Below are 25,955 nucleotides of genomic sequence, written 5' to 3' on the forward strand. Positions count from 1 at the left end.
CCCGGGACGCTCCCCCCGGCCTCGGCCGGTCGCCGCCGAAATTGAAAACTGCAGGCGGGGTCACCTCCGCCACCGAAACACCCGGGTGAGCTTCCAGGAGCGTCCGCGCTCCGAGAGGAGCCGGAGCTGCGGGGAAAGGGGCGGGGGCGGTGAGAGGCATCGTGAGTTCGCCTAGTGAATTTTATGCATAAAATGCGATTTCTGCGGGTGGCGGAGTGAAACGGTGTCTCCTCACCTTCCCCCAGACGCCTCTCAGGGAGCGTGAGTCACGGCGTCGTTCGACAATGGCACCTCGCGGTCCCCTTTCACAAAGTTCGGGGAACTACGGCAGCGTTCCCAGCGGGACGGGGCGGGGGTGGGGGAGGCAGCGTCCGCCCGCCCCGCCCGGGACTAGCCGGGTCGGGGGGGATCAGCGCGGCTTCGCGGGTGCCGGCCGGTGCCTCCCGCGCTGCGCCCCGGGCGTTACGGCTGGGCATCACCGCCGGTCCCCCCCTCCCCTCACCGCGCTGGGGCGGCGGCGGCTCCCTCCGCTCCGAGGATCCCCGCTCGGGGGGGTCCGCCGCCCTCCCCGCCGCCCCGTCCGCATCTACCCGCGTCCGGCCGCTCCAACCCCCGTCCCTCGCCGGCGGGGCAGACTCACCCCAAACCGCGCCGAGGACACGGGGCGGAGGGGGGGGGCGGGGGGGCGCGGTGGCGGAGCCGGCAGCAGCAACGCGCCCCTCCCGCGGTCCCGGTCCCGGGGGGGCGCCGGCCACACCCCGCCGCCCCGCTCCCTCGCCCCGCGGAGCAGCCGCCTCCCCGCCGCCGCTGCGCCCACCTCCCCAGGCCGGGCAGCGGAGGAGCCGCCGCCGCCTCCCCATCCCCTCCGCAGGGCCGTGCTCCGCGCACCCCCGGGGCCGCGGTGGGCCCTTCCCTCCCGGCGACCGAGCGCCCCCTTCCCCGCCCCTGCGCCAGTGCCGGTGCCGGTGCCGGGCGGGGGGCGGCGGCAGCGAGGGAAGAGGGATGAGGTCATCCTCTTTCCCGGCGTCAGTCAGCTGGGTGGTGGCGGCGGCGGGTGCGGGCGGAGGCGGGCGGGGAGGCGGGGGCGGGATGCGCTGCTCCGGGCAGCGCTGCCCTGCCTGCTCCCGGCTCGGGCAGAGCGCGGCGGCGGCGGCGGCGGCCCCGGCACCGCCGTCCCCCGCGGAGGCGGCGGCGGGGCGGGCGGGCTGAACGCGGCTCCCCGCAGGCAGGCGGCGCTTGCGGGCGCGGCCGCCGCGGAGGAGCCGCCCGCGGGCGCGCAGCCCGGCGCGGCGCGGAGCGGGGACAGGGGACGCGGGGAGCGGCGGGTCCGCGGCGGCTGCGGCGGCGGAGGGCGGGAGGCAGGAGGCGGAGGAGGAGGAGCAGGGGGAGGCGCGGGATAAAGGAGCGCTCGCCGCTCCCGCTCGCTCTCCGGCGGGGCTGAGGGAGGCATCATGGCCGCGAAGTCGGACGGGCGGCGGAAGATGAAGAAGGGCGGCGAGGTGGCGTTCACGCCGCTGCAGAACTCCGAGCACTCGGGCTCCGTGCAGGCGCTGGCCCCGGGGCTGCCCGCCGGCGCCGGGCCGGGCGGCGGCAGCGACGACGACGAGGCGCCCGGGGGCGGGTGCTGCAGCGGCGGCGGCGGGGACGGCTCGGGCGGCGGCTCCCGCTGCTGCTGCTGCTGCTGCGGCGGCGGCAGAGGAGGAGACGGCGGCGGGGGCGGCGGCGGGGGCTCCCGGGGCTCTGGCGGGGGCTCGTCCTCCTTGTGCCTGCGGCTGGGCAGGGAGCAGCGGCGCTACTCGCTGTGGGACTGCCTCTGGATCCTGGCCGCCCTGGCCGTCTACTTCGCGGACGTGGGCACCGACATCTGGCTGGCGGTCGACTACTACCTGCGGGGCCAGCGCTGGTGGTTCGGGCTCACCCTCTTCTTCGTGCTGCTGGGCTCCCTCTCCGTGCAGGTCTTCAGCTTCCGCTGGTTCGCCCACGACTTCGGCACCGAGGACAGCGCCGCCGCCGCCGCCGCCGCGGGCGGGCACTGCCCCGCCGCCGAGAGCAAGCTGCTGGTGAGCAGCGGCTCCGCCGCCGCCGACATCGACGCCGCTCGCCCCGGCACGCCGCAGCGGCAGGCGTCCACCGCCAGCAAGAGCAACGCCACCAACAGCAGCAGCAACAGCAGCAGCAACGCCACCGGCGCCGCCGCCGCCGGTCCCCGCGCCGGTGGCGGCCGGTCGGCGTCCTGCGCCTTCTGTATCTGGCTCCTGCAGTCGCTCGTACACATCCTGCAGCTCGGGCAGGTCTGGAGGTGAGGAGCCGGGCGGGAGCGGCGCCGGGCGGGGGGGTGCTCCCGCCGGTTGCGGGATAGGGGGACCGCGCCTGTCCCCTCCCTCTCGGGGTCCCTCCTCGGGACGGCGCGGCGTGGGGGGGGGCTCGGGAGCGGCCGGGACCCCGCGGGACCGCGAGTGGCGGCGGGCTCGGGGTGTCCCGCCCCGTCGAGGGGAGCCCCGGCGGGTCCCTGAGCTCCCTGTGCCACCCCGGGAGGCGCCCGGCTGAGCCGAGGTGCCTGGACTCCCAGGGAAACCTGTGCAGGGGCTAGGGAAAAAAAGGGAACAGGCGGGGAAAGGGGGAATATCCCGATAACGTGCGTCTCCCGGTCTCCTCACATGTGGCCAGGACAGTGTTGCCGCCAGCAGGGAACTTCGCTGACAGCAAAGAGTTTCTTTCCAGAAACTCTTAATGAATGTCCCGCTGCTGTGTTTTGATATTTATATGTAAATACACTGCGTGCAGTCCGCTCCTTGCTATGTGTATGCGTTTTCTATATATGTGGTTAGTAAAGAAATGTCTTACGAATCAAACTTTTGAGTAGCTGCTCTCAAAATCGTCCGCAAGGGACGTTATGTGCGTTACGGAAAGGATGTGCTGAAAGTGGGCTGTGGAAGGCACTTACTGAAAAGGGAGATGACATCATAGTTTGCAAAAGTAGTGCTTTCCTATAGTTTAAGCATATTTCCAGGAAAGATTTATATGGAGGCCAGATGCCCCACAAACACATTTAGTGCTGCTTGAAAAGTGCAGAGTTCAGAATACCTAGCATATGAGGAGTTACAATTTCCACATAAAATCGTGGCAGATAGATGCGGTGTTGAAGAATGTCATCCAGTGGGACAGTGCGCTAAAGCAACAGCTGAAAATACTTTGGGGGTTTCTTGTCTGATGGGTGGAAAGGAATTCTCTCATGTTTCTGTTTTGAAAACACTAGTTTTTCACAATTATTTCATTAGAGAGTTTAATTCTTTGTTACTGTAAACTTCTAACTCTGGTGTTTCTAATCTCTGTCCCACCCTTTTTGGACAGGGACTGTCTTTTGCTCTGTGTTAGTGCAGTATCCAGCACGGCTCAGTTCTGCTTGTGGCCTTTAAGCATCAAGGAATCCAAGTATCTTTCACTTCCCAGATTCTTTGGTTCATTGTAACAAACAGAATTTTCTAAACTTGTGAAACTAACTCCAAGTTACAGGTGTGCTCGACATTAACTATGACACAGCTTAAGAGGCAAGCAGAATTTTGAACAAAAAGTGATGCTTTGTTCTGGATCTTGTATGCTTGTATGTTCCTGTATGCTCTACCTCCACGGCTGAACGCGAGTTTAAATTTAGGATTTTCTGAATGAGATGGTTTTACATAATATTTAGTCCCGATCCTGCAGAGACAGAAGAGTAGGTACAATGGCTCAGACTGTACATAGAAATTCATGTTGATACTCATCCATATAGAAGATAAACAGTGTGTATTGTGCTGAGTGACACAGAAGAGAGTTTTATAAAGTCTGATGTCATGACTCTGTATTGGAAAACACGACGAGCAGGGCTTTGGGTGGAGCAGGGTGCGATCGGTATTGTACAGCACTTCTGTCAGACGAGCTGGCTGGGATTTAGAGCTCTCCAGCTGCTTGTTTTTTGATGAAGCACAATCTCTTTTAACATAAGATTTGCTCCTTGCAAGAGCACCTAGTCCTCTACATTTAAAGCTAGCTGAGCCTCTTTTGATCATATGTAGCTTTTCTTCATGTTTTATGTGCAGTAGCATAAGACTACCAGAATATTAAATTGATGAGGACATTATTTATGGTTTAGCCTTTAGCCTGTTAACACTTTTTTTTTTTCAGTGAAAAAGAGCCATAGAATTGGTAGTCTGTCAGTAACAGTAGTATTTATTTGCAGTTTTCTGCAAATTATATGGTCACTTGTATGCAGTCTGGCATATCAGCACTTCATAATTGATTAAAGTGATTTCGTTTTAATTCCCTAGCTATATTCCTCATGAGGGAGAGCCTTTGGAGACATCTAAAACTTTGTAGTCCAAAACTTCTGCTCCGCAGTGTAACATCTGCACTGGCCTAAGCAAACAGCTCCTGAGCATTCAGGCTGTAGGATGACCTAAAGTGTTTTCCAGTTGCATGTTTTTGGAGACAAACTCCTTCTTTGACGCAGCTAAACAGACGCTGCTGGCTGTGTTACCACCACAAGTACACAGTGGCTGGGGGCACCCTCCCCACAGTTGGCAAAACCCAAATTACCCTTTATTCCGTGTCTTTATTTCTGTGTTTTCTCTCAACTTTCAGTTTTTCCTTCGCTTTTTCTTTTGGTGCTGGTTAAAGCTCTCCTATACCTATATTTCCATTTTCTGTTACTTACTGTATTGAATCCTGCACGAGCAAAAATTACAGTAGTATTTCTGTCATTCCTCTGTCAACAAGGAGCCCTAGGTGTGAGAACTGAGGGTTTGGTGGTTGGTAGTTTTGCGTATGGGCAAGGATACCAGGGTACGAGAAGAGAGGTTTGCTTGTGCCTTGTATCCCGAGATTGGTGCTCATTCTGCTTTCATTTGGTGTTCGCTGGCCTCTGTCTCCTCTTAAACTGTTGAACTGATTCCTGAGGTCTTCAGTTTCCCTTTATTTGTCACGTTGCCAAAGGTTTTGGGGGAAATTGTGTCAATTGCTTGTTTAAGGAGGCCATCCTGAGCAACTGGGGATGCAACTGGCAATCCAAGTGTTCTTGGATTAAAAAAAAAAAAAAAACACCACGTTAAAAAATGCGGGTTTAGTGATTAGTTCTGTTAGGATGATTTTTAACAATTCCAAAGCTTTTCTGTGTCTTACTTTCGGGATTAATTTTTGTTTACAAATATATTGAAAGCCAGATCATTGAAAATGATTATGTGTTAATTTTAACTAAAATGTGCTAATGGGAAATGAATGAGGTTTTTAATGTGGCATGGAACAATGCTGGAAATAGGCAATCTAAAATTACTAACACGATTTTTTCCTAGAGTGTAAAGAAGAGGAGCTGCAGGATCAGCTAAGCTGCCAATCAATTCTGAATAAAAATGTATCTTTTTTTTGTTTTGAAATTGGTATAACTCCCCCCCCCCCAAATTTTAGAAAACTGAATTCTTCCATTTTGAAGACTAAGCGTATAAATACCATTTTTCCAGGGTTGGATGTTCACAGACTCCCTGATAACACTGTCCCTCAGTTAAAATTCCAGTGAAGTCTCTTAGGAGTTGCTTGCCACAGCTGAGTGCAGATGCTAGGCCTTTGTTGGCAGCTAATTTGATATTAAAATATGATCACTGATGAGATTCTGCCTTCAGAGACAGATATACAGATAAGTTTCCTGATCCATACTTGCAGTGGGTTCCGCTTTTTACCAATATATGGGTATGGAAGCCACACTATGGAGCCCTGTTCTCCCAAGTAGATGCTGTGAGAGACACATCTTTTTATTAGCAGACTCTGGGCAGTACAAGGAGGATGTAATGCACGGGGTCTTTGTATTCCATTGAAAGGAAAAAATGGAAGTGGATGCTTTAATTTATAGTCTGTAAGGACTATGTAGAGGTATACAGGCCAGGAGAATTCAGATAAACTATTGCCCTTTGAGCCTGGCATGAAAGTATGCAACCACTGCCCTTGAGCATCCTTTTGATTCACTAAGCTTCCCAGGCTTAGCCCTGGCTTTCAGATTTCACAGTGGATAACAGGACTGGGTGACTGGATGTAAGAGATAACAGTGTTCACTTGGCATCTGTGGAGCTGGTTCATTTCCTGGAAAACTTTTTTCTCTGGACGAGATTCCTTTAGGCTTGCAGGACCGGTGAGCCATGCTCCTGAAGAGGGGTAAAGGGGTCCTGAGAGCCAGCCCTGGCTGGAGCATGGGTTGTGGGAAAATGGGTGGGTGGGAGGAGGAGACTGGAGGACTTGGTGGTGCCCATTTTGCGGTGTCTGGAAAGCAAGCAGTAACTTCCCAGGACAACTGTTGTGCCTCGTAGGGCAATGGTGTGAGGAAGCTGCCTTGGTGCTCGGAGTGCTTGGAGGTTCCCATAGCGGCTGTCATTTTGTCTGAAAGGCTGCAGTCAGTGTGCCTGACAGGGAACTGTCAAGTTTCTGTAGCCAACAAGGCCAGAGGAAGGATGAATCATTGGAAAGAAGAGGACTGGAAATTACCCTTTAAAATTATTTCTGGGTAGCTGAGATGATAGTGAGATCATTAAGTCTATCCCTCTCAACAGAGTGAGGGGTTTTGGCTATCTGCTAGCTGTGTGGGAACCCAGCTAGAGAAGGTGCAGGAGACACCAGGTTAATCATTGGCCCATCCAGGTGACAATTGTCCAGAGCAGGTATCTGTTCCAAAGTGGGTCTGCTTCCCTGAGAAGCGACGCTATGATTTAGCTATATGTGTTTCTGTGTAATATTAAGAAATCATTATCTTCCTTCTCCTTCCTGGTTATTTGGGAAAAAAAAAAAAGTTGGAGGAGGTTTGTAGAGGGGATGTTGGATTCTGGAAGCAGTGTGAGTTGCAGACTCTAGGGTGCCCTGTGGAAGTATTTTTCACAGGACTGGATCATCACAAAGAAATTTCTTTGCCTGTATTTATAGCTTCACCTCTGCAATCAGTTGATGCTCTTGCAGTTCCACACACCCTCCCCCCCCCAAAAAAAAAAAAGGGAAATGACATCTGCACTGTGCGGGAGAAGTCCTTATGACTTCCTCGGGTGCTCACTATTAAGGGTGACTGGGCCCCTGAGCTGGAGCTGTGAGCAAGGTAGTTGAAATTATGAAAAACATCACCAGTCTTTTAATCCGTTCAACTCCATCCTTAAATATGTTCATTTGTTTTCGCGCTTTTGCTCTACATAGTAGTTTTGACACTTTCGTTCAGTAGTAGTGTAGGAGTTTGGTGTAGTTAGGTGGTCAATAATTCCAGCTGCCGTTGGACTTCACACTGAGACGTGATAATATCTCAATCTGACACCAGTTTTTCTCACTGTTTTGAAATCTGTCAGATAATTTGTCACATTGAGTCCAAATTTATGAGTCATAGCCATTTCCTAGACAAGATTATTGCGTATCCTCCCCATCTGTCTCTTAGTGTAGCGAAATGCTACCACTCAGCATACCATATTTCTTTTATTGAGTTACTGCAGTGCTTGAGTTAAAGTCCTACTGGCTAACTATTTGGCTTGCTGTGTCTTTAGGACTCAGGAAAGGTGGGTGATAGACTGTCAGAAATAGGAATGAAAGTTTTCATTTTCTCCCCCTCAGAAAGCAGGATCAGAAGGGGCAGCCCATCCTGTAGGTGCCTTAACTACGTTTAAACTTTTGCTAATACATTCAGCAGAATAAATATTCAAATTTTTTTCCTTCTTTTTTTTTTTTTTTTCTGAAGACAGTGATATGCAGATGAAGGCTGTGCCTTTTATAATTTTTTTTTGAAACACAAAAGTGAATCTTTACTATGTTCTTAAAAATCTCTTACAAGTCTGCATACAAATCAGATTTGGTATTCAGTTTATTCTAATAACCTAAGCTACATGTAAAAGATGCTGATGTACTTTAGAAGAAAGATACTGTACTTTAATAATTAACAAGGCTTCTCTCTATAGAGAATATTTATCAGTTACGTAAGTTTTCAGATTTTCCAAGTACTGCTTAAGCACTAACATTTCTGATTGCTCAATTGGCTTAGTAGGAGAGCTAATATTTTATACACGGAATGCTTTCTAGAAACTTAAATACGGGAAGAATTTATATTTGTCTTTTTCCAAAACAGTGGAAAATCTGTAAGAGTTTAAAGGTTTGTGTTTCAGAGGATTTCGTGTCACCGTGTGTAGCTATCATTCCAGAGTTCTCTGATGCCATGCCGGAATGACTATATGTATATACCACGAATTCAAAGAAATGTTTCACGTTATAGTGTTTGTTTCTAGATATTTTCACCTTGCAGAAGGTTCTTGCAACCAGATGACTTTTTCTGGCTAAAATTTCTGTATTACTTACGTCAGGGAAAGTATTTAGTGCTGAAAGGTCAGTTTGCCTGTCCAGGTCTCCCGTGGAAAAGCAAGAAAGTGCAACGTCACAGCGTGATCTACAGCTTCAGTTATCCTGCTCCGTATCTTCAGATTATTTCCATCAGAGTTTATCTTGTCCGGAAGAGTACGCTCCCTGTCAGCTGGCTTAATCCTTAATATTTGTCCGTAAGGACTGACTTGGCTACAGAGATAGAAAAGTTCTAGTAAAATTAAAATGAAATCAATTCTTATGTCACTTATAACAGTATTAGCTCGTTCTGCCATCGCTGTGTTCCAATTAAGTAGCTTTTAATACACAGCAGATTAATCACAACAGCGACTTACAGTTTCAGTAAACAGGTTATTTGGGAGGAATTTATCAGGCACAGACAAAATCAATAGCTCTTTTGCTTGCATTTCAAGGTACAGTGGAAATTTGTGGTTGCTGAAGTATGTTTACAAAGTGGTGCCATTTTTGCTCCTTTTAGCACAGCTGTCAGTTGTATACGTTGTGTCGAGTAGACATATAGGAGCGGAAGGGGCAAGCAGGCTATGAAAGGAACTGTTTTGATTTGTTTGATTTTTAAAACAAAAGGAGGCTGATATAAAAGAGAACGTGAGGAAGATTTGAGGGAACATACAAAAGGCAGCAGGTTATGAAAAGGCACAGAAATGCCAGTTAATCCTTGTACACTTGTACCTAAAACTCCAGTTTATTTCCCTTCAGCCGCTGACCAAAGAGATTATTTGAATAGTTTTCTAAGTGACTGCTTGGGAGGTTGGAGCAGGAGGCAGGGAAAAAGAAGAGTTGTATGTCTGGGCAAACTTACAGCAAAAATGTTAGATACACAAAAAAAATGTTAGATAAACTCCGATTGCAGTGAGTAGTCATCTGAACAATGATAAACAGAAAAGTGAGGTATCAGTTTGACATCAATTCACAGGGAAAAGTGTACTCATAAGCATCTTTTCATAAATTTTAGAATTAAAAAATAATAGGTGTTGGATATATATTTTTCCAAGAGATTTTACCTGAATTTTCTGACAACTATAACCTGAATTATCATCTAGCCATCATCTCTGATTGCTGAAGTGGTTTCTTATCACTCTCCCTCGCATTCTGTTTCCCTCCTTGAATGGCTGAAATGGGTAATAATGCATTTTTCCCCCCAAGATAAAATAATTACTGCGCTCTGTTATTATTTCCATTACTTCTCCTTTGACAACATGCTTGCGCTTTTCAGTATGCTCATGGTATAAGATTTGTATGGTGAGCCATATAAATCTTTTTGATTGGCAGGGGTAATCAGTGGGGGTGGTTAAGGCTATCAGTTACAAAGGATTTGATATCACGAGTTGGAGCAAGTGGAGCGAGACTGCTTTGTGGGGTGTTTTCAAAGGAAGTTTGGCAGCCAATGATGTGACAACAAAAGTAACTTCTTCTTGTTCTTCTAAAATCGGAAGGTGTGACTTCGGAAAGACTAATGTACCAAGGACCGGTACCAGCTGCTTTAGAGAAAGATGCAGGTGGTTTATAGTGAGTAAAAAGTGAATTAACCTACAGATGGAAGGACAGTTTTCCTTATCTCTGTCAGCTGCTATATATCAGATTGATTTCTGCCCTTAAGAACGAAGGTTAGCTGTGCCACAGTTTTCAGCATTACTCACTTTAATGGGATGTTTTCATGTAAACACCTGATCTATTCTAGGATCCTGCCAGCTTCTTTGAGTGGTGTTTTTCCATGTGTGGTGCATAGGATCAGTAGACCAGTTCCAGCAGGTTGAAGGAAAGTACCTTGTAATATCAAGCACTAGACTTCAGCTCTCTATAGAGGGATCTATACATGCATAGAAAACAACAAAAAGCCACTGTGCTGATACTTTCACGATTTAATAGTGGGTAGTGTGGAACGATAAGCTTTGTCACTATAAATCTGTGGTCTTTTTTATCCTAAAGCGGGGTACGGATGGAGTTTATTGTTATTCAACCCTAATCTTTATATGCTCACTTTATATGGAAATCTTTCTGTGAGCTAGATCTAAAATAGGACTTAGCACCCCAAAGCAGAATTTAGATGTTCTTCAGGCACATAGACCTGAACGTATGATCTAAAAAATTGGGCTCAACAGCCTCGTTAGAAAGTTTCTTGAGGAACTTAAACATAACGGACTATAACGTTCAACTTAAAAGTGTCTTAGAGGCTTGTATTTCTGCATTTTGGCTGTGTCCAGAACCTCCCCAGCACGCAGAGCCTGAGTTCCTATTTCTCATTTGAGCCTATCGCAAACCAGAAGCTAAGCTGGAGCGGCACCAAAATCCCTGAGTGGATCCAGTTGGCAAGCATCCTTTAAACCTGCTTTATAAGCAACGAAGATCTTAGATCCCCGACGTGTATTAGTGAATCTGCCTTGTTTTATAGTACTGGAGAAACATCCCTTGTGATTAGAGTATTTCCTCAGGTTTTAGGAGATCTGAGTCCACTGCCCTTTCCAGCTGTGAGGGCTCAGATCCCGTCTCCCTGAGTGCTTTCTGCACCGAGGCTTAGGAGAGACTGGATGGGGACATTTACTGTCCTTCCTGCTGGAGCTGTGTCATCTGGCTGACAGAAATGTCATGTTTATGAGGCCAGAGAGGAAGACCTAATGCTGAGGGCCTTCAAATGGGACCAAATACAGATTGCCTTGTCTTTCTTTTCTACTGCTTAATTGATTTTTCTTTCCCACCTTTTAACCTTCACTCTCTCTTATGCTAAAAGTGCACCACCAGTATTTCTGTTTACAAACTTTCATCCTTCATGTATAGTAAACCACAAACAGCACCATAATAAAGATCTACATGAAAATGCCTGCTTAACTTGTAGGAGTAGCTCTAGATGACCTGAATTAGCTGAGGATTGTTTTATTCATTTTTTCATCAGCCTTTCCCTGTCATATGTAGTCAACCTCAGACAAAGAGAAAGAGGAAAGGTGTTTTTGATGTGTCACTCAGTAGTTGTTTCACCCTTTTCCTCTGTTTTTTCTAGCAAAAGTGAATTAAACAGAAATTTAAAATGTTCTGGAGTTCCCAGTTCTTGGTCTGAGTTGATTTCCTGATAATATTTTTGTAGTTGATTTTTATCAACGTAAGCAGCACAGCTCTGTGACTGAAATAAAACCCCATCTTTGTGTCCCAACTTCTTATCTCCTGACTCACCACAGGTTCCACAGCCAGCAGAGCCCAAGTTTTCAGTATGCATAATTTTGTTTGCCTTTTTTACCTGTCTAAGTTTCAGGAATGAGGAACTACATCTTCCTTTTACTTTCATTGCAGTGGGGCTTATTGCCTTTTTTTTTTCTTAAAAGGGGAAGGAGGTTTAAAATAGCTTCATTTGGGTGGTCAAAAGCAGTGCATACTTCTGAAAAATGTTATCCTTTAGTTATTTAGTGCGTATTTGCAGTCTAGTTGTTATATGGACATTATGAAGCTTAATTTTTGTAATATACTTTGAGATACTCGGAAAGTGATCTACAGGGAAACAATTCAAAACAAATTATCATGTCAGTGTGCCTGTCAAAACATGTTTTTAGTTGAACATGTTGAAAACATGAGCATCTCTCCATACTGGACATCATTGGGATGTTAAAGCAAGATTTCAGTATTTTAAGGATTTCTTTCGTCAAGGGTTTATGCTTATTATTCCTGTAATATGCTATTCAGCTTAATAAGTTCTGTCCTTCATCCTGTTTCCTTCACCTACCCACTTTTGCTGCTTTAAGTCAGCTCATCACCTCCTCTCTTGCACTGTTTTTCTTATTTGTTAGCTTGCTTTATAAACTGGATTCAACATATTATGGAAAAAAAATGGCCTGGATAACAAGGGTTAGGAATTATTTTAAACATCGCGGAGGTGCTAGAATCAACTTCAGCCCAAAGCTTCCAAGCACTGGACATTTCAGGTTCCAAAACAATGACATGTATGGGTGACCGCAGACAAATAAGCTGAGCATAGAACATTTCCAGTAGTAATGGTGGAAACTACATTCAACGCAGAATTATTGGAAAAAGCATAAATGTAAACGGAGTTCGTAGTATATTAAACAAAGATGTTCTGTAAGTAAAGACTGGGCAATTAAAGAAGATTTACCCAAGTGAAGGCAAATACAGTGCAGAGGATAATGAATGTGGCTGAGACAACTCAATAATAATGGCTTTGAACTTTTACAATAGTGCATTAATGCATGTGTCAGAAGGAGGGATTGCATTTACAGTCAACAACCATTTGTTAAGGAATTTTTACCACACAGGTTAATTAAGAACTCATGATAACAGAGCATGAAAATTACCTTGCTGAACTAAGGGCTGTGTTTGGTACTTAAGTATGCCATTCATTATTTTGCCTCTACCTAAAAAAATAAAATTTTGGTGATGTATGTTTTTCTAGAGCCTGTCTTCATTCTGTTAGTGTCACTGTTGTGGCAGAGCTACTCCATTAATTATCCAATTGACTTAGAGAATTAATTAATTGTTGGGTGTGTTGCCTGTATGGCTGGATTAAATCAAGAGGGCTGCTGAGAAAACTAGCAAAGGGTTCAAAACAAGCCATCAGTCCCTAGGTTTGTCTCTGGAGAGGCTGTCTCAGCCCTTTGTAGAGCCTAGTGGTGGTTTTGGATAATCAGAGCATAAAAGACCAAGAGCTGAGAGGGCTTTAGTTGAAATGGACCTGTTCCCTTGTCAGGTAAGACCTGTTACTTGGGTGCTGTCAGGTAGATTGAGAACTTGAGAATTTGGGCTTCTTTTGTGAGTTTGTGGCAGGTTTACACACATCAGTGTAAAATTGTAGCCCCTCTAGAGGGAGAATGCTGTCTTATGACCAGCCTGTGATTTGGGCCATGGGAGATTCTTCATGTGGGACTTGCCTCGGATAGCCTGCAGCAGGTCTTTAGTCTTTGTGTCTCCTTTCCTCTCCCAGTGAAATGTATTAACAATTTCTAGCCTTACCTGTGTTGGTAAGGCGGTAAGCTGTTTGGGAGATGGATTTCTCTCTATTCTTTTGAAAACTTCGTAGCACAGCAGGAGGCCGATATTATCTGGAGGTTTTGGGATACTTCTGTAATACAAGTAATGAGGAGTTGCTACTACTTGTGGTTTAAGAGCATGTTCAAAATAGAGTGGTGGTTTTGAGCAGGTTCCTTTCCTAACTCATCTCAAAGTCAATTCCAGAGCTAGACCCACTCCTTCTCCTTGAATCTAGCAATTCCTACACTGCCCATCTCTTTATTACACAGTGTGTGGATTCTCACAGGGGAGTCAACCCCTTCTGTAATAGGAGCCAGAACTTTTCTACAGGGCTAACATCTGTTAATGGGACAGGTACCACACTTGTGATATATCCTACTGCTGCAGAATTCATTAATACGTTGTTATCAATGCTATTTGCGGTGTTTTACAAATGAGAGATTTCCATAACAAAAAATAAAATGATACATCCATACCTTTCTGTTTATTAAATATCAGGTACTCTGATTGTCTTTCTTTAAGTGTAGGAAGCACTGGATGGGAAGAACATTTTGAAGAATGTTGACTGTCAGCTCAATTAAGTATATTTCAGTAATGACATAAAAAATGTTCCTAATGGATGCTCAAAGTAAGACATAGAAGTATATTACAAGGAAAAGTGTAATATTTCATTTTTTTAAATACAATGCTGTCTTAAAGGATTTGAAATTTCCATAAAATGATTCATTGAGCTTTGAAACAATTGGAGTTTAAATTATCAACTTGTATTAACAGAAATGTTTTGAATACCTCAGCAAAACCTATATCGCTAACTTTTAATTTTATACTAGCACCTCAGGAGGAAAGATGGCCAGTAGCTTTATTTGACAGCTAGCACTATAGGAGTCCAACTTAAAAGGACACTGTTCATAAACATCACCATAAAAAAAAAAATCTTATAAGTATTCTTTTGAAGTTCACTTATGAATTCAGTTTGACTGTGTTAATGACTTGTGCTGATTTTTTTGAGCTTGAGCTTTATTAGCGCAAATACTTATGGAAGGTGTATTTTAAGCCTGAGTGCCAGAATATTAATCAAAACCTTAATTACATATTCAGTAGCAATATTCACAATTCATATGGGTCTTACTTAATTTCATTACTCATCCAATCAAGGATCAGAAGCAATGACATATGATTTAAATAGCAAATTGTTTTGGATATTTCTAATTAGGAGACACAAAGGATTGGTTATTAAAGAAATTAAGTTCAGTACCTTGAAAACTGAAGAATAACCTTGAAATAAGAATAAACTCAACACTCAAATCTGTTCACAGAAAATTTACAGAAAGATTTGATGCATTTCTAGTGTATATAAACTATTTGCAAATAAATAAACAATAGAAATAGGTCTTCTAATAAATAATTCTTTGGAGAATTCTTCATGAAAAGCAATCTTAATAGTTGTGGGGAAGGAAAAAAGAAGACAGAAAGATTATTTATGTTCATTTCAATTAATTGTTTTGGGTTCAAATATTGCAGCTGTCACTCAAGAGTGCACTTCATTGTGAGAATACCTCTTTGACCAAATAAATTCTAATTTGGTCATAATGCCGAATGTGTCACACTGGATTTATCTTCTTATGTGGGAGTCTCTGCTTCCACTTCATCTGTGTTTTCCCTTCCCTGTCCTCAAAAACCTGTGAAGACTCCTGTTGAGGGGATAAGGGTTCAAAAAATGCGCCTGAGAACTTGAAGGACCAGTGGGAGAATTGGGTCCTTCTCCATGATCCTACTGTCACTCCATACTCAGTTAAGTGTTCTTCATCTCCACTACAACCCAAAGCTCTTTGATTCTGTGATGTACCACTCTTGATGCCAGAGGATGGTTGCTCTGCGGCTCCCTTGAAGCTGTAACTCTATGAGCAGTATTGGATTCTAGGGGCAAGGAAGCACAAAGCTGTGGGAATTGTCTAGGATTCCTATTGATTGCCATCACTGAACGTCCATGTAGCTGTGATTTGTTGCAAGCAAATTCCTGACACACGCTGTCCCACGTCTTACTATTTTTTAGGTGAACATCATTTTAGCATATAGACTTCACAAAAAGAAGAAATGCATGCAGGAGTGAGGTAAAATTTGGGAGCCGTCAGTCATGGAAGAGTCTTTTTTTTTTCATTTCCTTTTTCTCTTGGCAACTATTTTTATCATATTCAAGCATTAGCTCGGAGAGAAATAATGTTCACTTCAAAAGCCACTTCCTCCTTAATAAATAATTCAGAGCCATAGATTGTTCATGAGGAAATATCAACACACTAGTAGTAATTTAATATACTGAGCAATTGCACTCACTTCAGCCTACATATGATTTAAATAGAATATGACAGTTTAGGGTCTCCATTTGCCCCATGGCATGTTGGGATCAAACTTGGCAAGTGATTGCAGTGTTCTCATATCTTCTGAAGAAGTAAATGAAAGTTGCATAATTCAGAGAGGATTTCTTAATTACATGCTAAATCAGAGTGTGCCTGCTTGTGTTCTGAATCCAAATTGTTGCCCTGGACCAGCTATAGAGGAGCACGAGAATATTTTCTCTGTCCTTTGTTAACTAGCAGCTCACAATCGTGTTTCTCTTTTTAACTTGTTGAACTATTACTTTGAAGTACGTTTTCAGTGTATTAGTTACCTTTGCTTTATCCTGTGGGTGAAAGGCTGTACTTACCGTTCCTGAGCTGTCTGATCCATGGGATCCATCTGCCGAGGACAGCCTGCTTTCTGGAAGTTTTACTTATTTTGCTTTTTATAACAGTCTCTTATTTTTTTTTTTTTTTTCCTTCTTTGCCACTAGTGGGACAACACCTTGCACCATAGAGCGTTAACTACTGGTTGTGCTGGGAAGGTTCGTGTTTCTTTCTGTCTTAAATAGTTATGGTGAAAAATAGACAAATTCCTTTTCACTCTAATGCTCTTGTCCTAGTGGTATGAAAGCACAGGGCTGGGACTACCTCTCTGGCATAGGTATTGTGTTCTTCTAGAACAAGGCTGCAGATCTGTCGTACTTGAACTCAGGTTAGGACTTTTCTTTCACAATATCACTTTTTGTGGAGCGGCTCAGTTGTATTCAGGCTGGTCTGTGCTTGGTGCATCACAAGTATGACATAAACTTTCTTCTGGTTTGGCTCTACATAAATCTAAATACTGAATAAGAACAAGCACTCCCATGAAGGACTAAGGTTATAATCAATTAAACCAGAGAAATTTATCTCTGTTTTGCATCCATTGAAGTGGGTTTACGTTGAAAGCAAGGGACGCCTGAAATCAAGAGATGTTAAGTGCAATGCATAACTTCGTGCATTTGTCCTTCGCATCCTCTACGGTCTTCTAGCAAGCCTATCACTATGAAGCCTTCTAACCATAACAGTATTTATACCAAAGATATATATATAAAAAATGAAATCCTACATAGGGACATATAATTGTCTTGGCGATGCAGCCCAGGGCTGTATTTCTCCAGGAAAAGAGTTGATCGAGACTGAGGAGTAACATGTTTTTCTATGTTCTTCGGAAGGAAATGATTGCCCTCCCTACTTCTATAGCATTCTCCAATTCATCTGGCTGATAAGGGGAAAAGATAGCCAGGACTTCTCTCACAATCTGCTTACGGAGAAGACTAGTGTATTAATTCTTCCTCCAAAGTTCTCGTATAATCTGAATAGATCCAGGAAGGGCTCAAGGGGAGCCATCCCTTCTTCATATAAACCCATTCTTACCTGAGGAAATGTAATGCCACAAGATTTGGCCCATTACCGTGAGTGTAGTGCTGGTCTTGTTATTTAACTTTGCGGTTAACTTGGTCTTTCAGCTGGACTATGCCAGAGATTTTAATTTTGGAAACAGTCTGCTGATTGTATGGCATGCATGTAGAAGAAAGGAATGTTAGGACAGTGGTTAGATGTGTTTCTGCTTTGGTTTAAAATTTCCTTTATGTTCCAGTGGGATAAGAGAGTGGATGCATGATGGAGCAATGGTGATCCGCACATAACTCATAACCCTACAAGGGATGTGTTTTGAAGCACCAGCCATTACTGTGCGGTTGGAGGAAAGACATGTCTAAAGATGCACTCTCCTTTCTGAGAAACTGGCCTCAAGTTGGTGCTGACACATCTGGAAGGAGGACTTTAAACTAAGAAATGAGAAGAAAAGATTATGGGGAACTTCTATGTCCCTTATACCTTCTAAATGCATATAAAATTAGTGCAAGAGGAGTAAGACGGGGAAAATGAAGATAGAACAGTGGATATAGAAATGTTAATAGTAATTTGGTTAGAAAAGAAAACTTTAAGCTGCTGAGAAAGTAAAGTGTCAATGACATGTTGCTGCTGGGATTGTGCTTGATCTGTTCAGTGGCTGAGTGTTGTCCCTGAGGAACAGCTCAAACACGGATACAGACCTGCCAAAAACTGGGGTAAGAAAAGGGAAGAAGTTGGAGCATCTGTGCTCCTACTTGAATCAGGTGAATTCATGACTTGGGGCTTGAATGTTGTATGTTAAAGATAACTTAAACTAGAGACCTGCTGATACACTACTGAGTATTAATGATATAATAACATGAAAGAGTGAGTTATATGTGTTTAAAAAAAATATTAAAAATTAAAAGGTCTGCAAAGGTGGTTTCCCTGGGCTATTGCTGGCCTTCTGGAATGTATTGCTGGAGTCCTGTTGTGAGAAGGGAAGGCTAGACATTCCAGAAATCTGTGGAAAAGTTATCATTGGCGATTTTAACTACTTAAATTGATATCGGAGAACACAGCCTATTAGTAATCATCATAGATGTTTTCATGTGGTAGGTGACAGTCTTCATCAAGTAGCTAATGTATCAATAAGATGTTACAGTATTCTGGCTTTTTATGGGGATGTTTTGGAATTTTTAGAGTTTCTCAGTAAGCAATGAGGACACAATGGAAGGCTGATAACACCAAATAACCTTTAACAGAGTGGTCACAAATATTTTCCTTTTACGTTTCTCAAGGAAATAAAGAATTTGCTAAGTGGGGTGGGGTTTTTTTGTTTTTATTTGGCTTTTTTCCACAAAAGAGCAAAATTTCATAACTGAGGGAAATGTCTAGTAGGATAAATTTGCCGGTATAAATATATAAAGAAATTCTAAATTTCTTTGAGATTAATGATGCTAACACTGCTAGGAATCTGAACATGAAAAAGAGGAAAAAAAATGTAGGGTGTGGCTCTAAAATAACATGTATGTACGAAACACCATTAGGAATACGCAAGAGACACCTTCCCCTCTCGCTCCCTTTCCTTCCCAGCTGTCTGATCAGCACTAAGTATCAGAGGTCAAAAGGTTTGGAGATAAAGTGAGAATTTCCAAAGCCAAGCTCAGCTTTGCGGAAGAAAGAGCAAATAGCAAAACACTCTTCAGCTATGTCGTAGGGACAGAAAAAGGAAGGAAGAGAGCTGCTGTCTTGGGAGGGTGGATATTAAAGATAATCTAGATATGGCTTGGTGCTTTCCCTCATTTTTCAGTAAAGATGATTACGTTAGTATGGTGGCAAAGGGAAGACAGATATTGTACAGGATGGTATTAAAATAGAAATAACCACAGCTACAGTGAAAGCAACAGTAAATGAGTTTATCTTTGTAAAATCAAAGGAATTAATAACTTCCATTCCAGAATACTGAAAGAAATGGTGAATTGCATCTGTATTTTGAATCTGTTAAGATAGAGATAGTACCATAGGACTGGAGATCAGCTGCATATTTAGGAAGCTGAGAAATAAAATTATTCAGCAACTATAGATCTATGAGTAAGTGAAGCTTACTTAAGTGTCCTTTCTTTAAAAACTTTTCTAAACATACACAGTTAAAGGGGGCAATGGAATAAAGTGTAACAGGATTTACTAAAGATCGGTACTGCCAGACTGGCCTGGGAAGTTTCTCAGTGCTGTATTGAATTTTACAGATGAAGGCAGTGTGGTGTGCATACTCTGTCTTCCAGGGGAAAACTTTGGATGCACTCTAGAAGTTTTCATCAGAGCTGGACAAGACTGGGATGAGCAAGGGGCTATAGAGTAGGAAAAGAACTAACTCGCTAGCTAGTGTGTTTAAGTAGAAGCCACACAGCCGGGTTACGAGAGGAGCACTGTGTGGCCACAGCCACAGCTTTGCTGGGTGACCTAAAGCTCATGGTGCACCGAGTGAGAGCTTACGTTCCTCTCAGCCGCCGCTGCCTCCTCCTCCCATCCAGGAGACTTACATTTGAATTGTTGCATTGACATTTTGCCTGAATTTCCAATCTCTAGTTCCCTTTGTTTTCAAAATTCTGAATTTTATATCAGACAGAAGTTTGCATTTCACAGCCTGGTCTGAGCATATTGGGATTTTGTTTATTCTCCAGGCATGATCTGAAAAGATTAAAAAAAAAAAAAAATTGCTGGTAGAAATACAGTCAAAACAAATTGAGGCTTTCTACGTTTTGATTTTGCTCCACAGAGATGTATTGTCACATGCTATGAAATCAGAGGGTTTAAAAACTTCAGAGTCAATGATTTAAGCTTCCGCTAAGTATCTTCTCAAATAGGACTCAAGCTTGTGTATCTGTGGCATACCCCGAGACCACAGTTAAATTAGAGCTCTCCATATGTTGCAGAAAATTTTGCTTAAACTTTGCTATGATAATATACATGCGGGACCAAGATTTTTCAAAAGGTACAACCCTTAGTTTAGATATGTGATGTTGGTGAGAGTTTACTGGCTGCTGAGCAGCATTCGGGTGCCTGCAAAGTGACAAAGGAAACTAACTGGTATAGCTGAAGGTTGTGACTAACTTCACATCCTTTAGGTCCAAAGTGTAGAGATAAACTACTCCAAACATAAGCTAGCCTGGGTATTTTATTTGACCACGTGCTTTGCACTTTGTAGGACTGCCTGCCTGGAGTATTTAGGGTAACAGTAAAAGGGCTTTTGTCAGTTCCTGCAAATTGAGGTGGTGGTGGGCTTTGCATGTGTAATTTGTAGTGTCCTTAAGTCAAAATGTAAAAATAACATCATGCTACTGTGGAAATGGCTTTATTTTTATTTTTATACTTTGAAACATTTTCATCTGGCACTGCAGAATGAGCACAACAGCCAGAAAACGAGACCAATTGAGAAACAGAACAGTACTGCTTCACTGAGCCAGACTATATATTTCTTGTCCAAAATTGGAATGACACAGGTCTATGTCAAGTAGTGTTAAAGCCTTTCTTTAGGCTGTTTTCAGCAGTCTTTGTTGCTTGGATCGTACTAGAGTTTTTCTAACCTCAGGCGTGGAGGTCTCCCTTTTCCCTCATGTTACATAAACCTAGGTGCTTCAGAAATTGAGTTAGCCTGAAGGAAAAAAATAATATTGATGTTTTGGACTGAGTCTGGAATGCATTCCCTCTCGTGCAGAGTACCACAGCCCCAGCTGGTTGAGTGGTACTTAACTTAGTGTTAAACCAGTACAAGAGGTAATGTTACTTGGTGTGCTAGCGCGCAGGCAGAGGCGCTCCTGCCTTAGGAGCCACGTGAAGTCCCCACAGGCTTAATAATGTGTCTGACTCCTTTAATCAGCCTGCTGACTCTAGTGCAGCAATTCACAAAGTAAGTAAGTAGTATCTTACTCATCTGGGGTGGGGGGGAGAATAAAAGACAGAATCAGGCCATTAGGTTGTATTGCAAATTTGCTAATAATAGTTGCAAAAGGAATTACTCAATCACAGCAGCATTTATTTACTTATTTTTTTTTCCCCCCCAAAGAGTTAAGATTTTTGTTTGGCGAGTGGTGCTTCCGCAGCCCTCACAGTGAGGAAATGTATAGAGAGCTCTGGTCCTGCAAACACCCACCACCTCTGTTAAGTACATGTACAAGCACCTGAAGAATCAGGGCCAGAGCTTACTAAACTCAAACAAATGCAGTCACATGAGTGAGCTGGAGAAATCAATGATTAAATAAATCATGTATTAAGTGTGTATAATACAGAAAAATAATTTTGAGCTTACATTGCTTCTCTTTTTTTTTTCTTTTAAAAAAGGTAACTACGATTCATTGAGATACAACAAAATATTGTTGGGCTGAAAGACTGTTCAATTTCAGCTGCAGATCTGGACTCATGAGTAGACATGAGGCACCGTGGATGGAAGATTAGTTTGCACTGATAAAGCATCCAGAGTTGTATATTCTGCTGATATTCTGTATTTGCATACTTCTTGATCTTAAAACTAACTTGAAATTTTTTAGAAGTCAGCGAAAACGATTCTGATTGTGCTTTATGCTAGTGAATTTTTTGCTGAAAAACGGGACACATTTCAATAGTGAGATTAGCTAGACTGTGAAATATTACCCCTCAGGGAAGTTGTAGGAGACCAGTTGCATGGATCATTTAAATGCAATTAGAAAAAGCAGCAGAGGATGGAGCCAGGCAATTTTCCCCTCCCCCCTTTGCTTCTTCCCCAAGTAAGTTTGAAAAATGTCATTTGGGGAAATAAGAACAGATTCAGGTTGCATTTGGCAAGGAGTTTTATCTGAAAAGGGGCAAATTTGAAGATTTTATTCCAGTAATTTTGTGAAAATGCCTGCATGTTTGGGAAGGAAGTTTCATGCTAAACACGTGCCTTGACATTTTGAAATTTGGAGCTTTCATTTATGAATTGGCTCCTACTTGTTCCAGGTTGATGCAAAAATATATATTTTTCTTTTCCTGCTTCTGTCTTTCCCCACGATCAGATTTTAATAGAGCTTAACTTCGTATTTTTTTTTCTTCTCATTGAACCAAAGAATCTATTATTTGCACAGTTCTAGAAAATATAGTGAGAAGTCAGTTTCAGGCTGATAGAAGGAAAGACATCATGTCTTTTCCTGTGAGGTCTCTTTCATTTGGAGTCTGTGATTTACAGGTTGAGTTGGCTGCCTCAGTTTAAGTGGTGCCTTTAGTAGCTTTCAAGTTTGATTTTTCCAAAAATCTGGTGATGTGTATCAATGACTTCAATCTCAGTATGAGGTACACTTTCTCAGCCCCTCTCAAAATTAGGGTCTAAGTAGCTCAAATTTGGTGCTTAAAGCTCAAGCAGTTCTAAATAGAAGTAGAATAAAGACTAAGAGGATCTTTAGTGGTTCATAAGTCTTAGATTGCTTTTCTGAACAAGGGTGAATTTTACCCACAGTGCCCTGGAAAGTTGCCTCCTATGTAACTTTCACTGTATGCATGTCAAATTCTCTGACAGATAGGGAAGAATTTAAGTCAGTGAGACTTCATAAAAATAAGAGTTTTGGGGCTACTGGGGTTAACACTGGCAATATTTAGCAATCTATAGTAAAGCAATAGATTTATAATTCAATATACATAACTTCATTAATCATGTTCCTTTCTTAAATGGTGATCAAAAAATAAATATGTGCTTAGAAATGAAAGTTGTCTACAAAAGCTTGTTTTTGCCTAGTTACTTCAGAAAGGTGGTGTTTTTCCCCCTCTGTTGCTGTCTGTTGTTAATTAGGGATGTGGAGGTGGATGTGTAGAATTAGGTTGCACATAATCTCATCTGAATATTTAATCATAAATGATTAAGATGAAGATTTATAACACAGATTTTGACATTCTGGCTGATATAGCAAGGTTAATAGAGCTATATTCTCCCCAGTTACGGATTGTCTGGGAAAGCAGGAAAGACAAGAGTGTCTACAGACATTAGAGGGCAATAAGATCTCCAAGAATGTTCTTTCACTTCTTTACTATTGGCACAAGTTTTTCTAAAAATAACATGTAACATTAAAAGATCCATGAGAGAAAATTTAAAAAAGGAAAAACAAAATTGAAAGGAAAATGATTTTCCAATAAAACATACATCGGGGAGAGCACACTGATAGAAAAATAAAAGCAGATCTACTTTATCTGAAAAATCTGAGATGGTATTTGATGGAATAAACAGCTAATGTGATATGGTATGACCAAGGTGAGATATTGTCCTATATTGTCTAGTTGTATCTTTTTGGTTTAGACACTATAGAGTTGCGTGTTACACCCACTCTATAGAGTACAAGACCATTGATACCACCAGGGCCACATGACTTGGATATGGTTACATGCATCAGCTATAGAAATACGTGCAAAGTTATTAGGAAGTACCATAGTACTACAATTATTAGTGCATTATTAGTACAATGTATTATGGTGAGACACTGGAACAGGTTGCCCAGAGAAGCTGTGGATGCCCCATCCCTGGAAGTGCTCAAGGCCAGGCTGGATGGGGCTTTGAGCAGCCTGGTCTAGTGGGAGGTGTCCCTGCCCATGGCAGGGGGGTTGTAAGTGGGTGATCTTTAAGGTCCCTTCCAACTGTAACCATTCTACAATTAACTCATCATCTACCAAACAAGAAAGAATGATTGATGCCACTGAACGCCAGCCTGAAGGACCGAAACTATCATTAGATAATTCTTGATTTGCTGGAGGAAGGACTGAAAAAGGTGAGAAAAAAAAAAAAGCACCATGTATGATGGAAACTGAGCATCTACATCAAGTCAACCACTGTCTCAGCCTGGAAACGTTCAAATTCTATGGGCATCATAGTTTAGACTATGCATTTATGTAGGTGGAAAAAGGACTACTTCTGATCTGTAGAAACATCGCAGCATTAATAAAGCTGGTCAAAATAGCTCAAGGATCAGTACTGGGACTGGTCGTCTTTAACATCTTCGTCAGCGACATGGACAGTGGCAGAGAGTGCACCCTCAGCAAGTTTGCCAATGACACCAAGCTGTGTGGGGCGGCTAACATGCTGGAGGGAAGGGATGTCATCCAGAGGGACCTTTACAGCCTGGAGAGGTCGGCCCATGCCAACCTCATGAAGTTCAACAAGACCAGGTGCAAGGTCCTCCATCTGGGTCAGGGCAATCTCAAGCACCGATATAGGCTGGGCAGTGACTGGCTTGAGAGCAGCCCTGAAGAAAAGGACTTGGGGGTGCTGGTAGACGAGAGGCTCAACATGAGCCGTCAGTGTGCACTAGCAGCCCAGAAAGCCAATCGTATCCTGGGCTGCATCAGGAGAAGAGTGGCCAGCAGGTCGAGGGAGGTGATTCTCCCCTTCTACTCCACTCTCTTGAGACCCCACCTGGAGTACTGCGTCCAATTCTGGAGCCCCTACTACAAGAGAGATATGGATGTGCTGGAACGTGTCCAGAGAAGGGCCACAAGGATGATCAGAGGGCTGGAGCACCTCTCCTATGAGGAAAGACTGAGAGAGTTGGGGCTGTTCAGCCTGGAGAAAAGAAGGCTCTGAGGAGACCATATAGTGGCCTACCAGTATCTTAAGGGGGCCTACAAGAAAGCTGGTGAGGGACTTTTTAGGATGTCGGGTAATGGTAGGACTAGATGGAATGGACTAAAACTAGAGATGGGTCGATTCAGACTGGCCATTAGGAAGAAGTTCTTCACCATGAGGGTGGTGAGACACTGGAACAGGTTGCCCAGAGAGGTGGTGGAAGCCCCATCCCTGTAAGTTTTTAAGGCCACGCTGGATGGGGCTCTGAGCAACCTGATCTAGTGGGAGGTGTCCCTGCCCACGGCAGGGGGGTTGTAAGTGGGTGATCTTTAAGGTCCCTTCCAACCCTAACAATTCTATGATTCTATGAAAATGTGGTCTGTGTCAACCCTAGCTCTGCCTGGGATCTAAAAATTGTGTTCCACACATCTGTTGTGAGGATGCACTGAGACAGTCTCCAAGGCTGCCAATGAATATTTCTGGGATCAAAATCTCCAAAATTATTAGTTCGTGTGTTGTGCTGTTTTCAGGTCCTGTGCTAGCATACCCACATGGTGCCACGTGGCTTTGTGCAGGTGTAGGACCTGATACCGATCACCCTGTGACTGTCTCTTCTCTCTGTTCCCAGCAGCGCTTAGGATAGGGTACTCTAGTACTCAGCATTGGCCAAAGTATATTGCCACTCAAGTCAATGAACATTTTTTACCAGGGCTTTTAGAAAGAGGGGTAGGAGATAGAAATTTTTAAAAATCTACGGTATGGGAATTCACAAAGACTGAATTTATCCTAGGAAACCTAATCTTGCATTCAGCTTAAAGGAGGGAGTCTCCCCCAGGAGAGGACTTGACAGCAGAAGATTGGTTATAGCCGCTTGGTGCTTTGAATTATTGCCCTGGAAGAGCCTGTCTCCTCTGCTGCCTGTAGGAGGAACTGGAGCCTGGGAAGAAGTCAGCCACTGTAAATACCTCCCCAAGTGGCTTTCCCTCCTGTCCTCCTTGCTTCTATCTTTCTAGCCCCGGGCTGTTGTTGCTGCTGCCCCTTTCTTGCATCCTCTGATATTCCCCCTGCCTACCCCTATGGTTCTTGTTTGCTGTTACCAGGTTTCAGGTGGCAGCACTGCTTTTCCTGTTCACAAATGTCTCCCCTGTAACATTGACCCACCTCTGGTGGTCATATCTGTTTGCCTATGAAATTTATCACATAATTTGTGTCCAGGATAGAAGGATAACTGTTCTGTGCCATAGGTAACTGTCCTTTTTGGTTTTGTAGGGGGTAGAGAGGATATTTTTCACTAGACTTTCACAACTTCCAGCTGTAAATGAGCAATTTGAGCCTTTTCGCAAAAG

At 43.8% G+C, this 25,955-nt stretch overlaps 1 protein-coding gene across 1 annotated transcript in view; it reads left to right on the plus strand.

Moving 5' to 3' along the window:
• The first annotated feature begins 1,198 nt into the window (after positions 1-1,198).
• Positions 1,199-25,955, plus strand: part of XKR4 (XK related 4) — a 246,871-nt gene continuing 222,114 nt past the window's right edge. The window contains exon 1 of the mRNA XM_074577045.1: positions 1,199-2,299. Coding sequence (XP_074433146.1) covers positions 1,452-2,299 — 848 coding nt within the window. The 5' untranslated portion in view covers positions 1,199-1,451. The remainder of the gene's footprint in view (positions 2,300-25,955) is intronic.

The sequence above is a fragment of the Larus michahellis genome, chromosome 2 (assembly GCF_964199755.1).
Source record: "Larus michahellis chromosome 2, bLarMic1.1, whole genome shotgun sequence".
NCBI lineage: Eukaryota > Metazoa > Chordata > Aves > Charadriiformes > Laridae > Larus > Larus michahellis.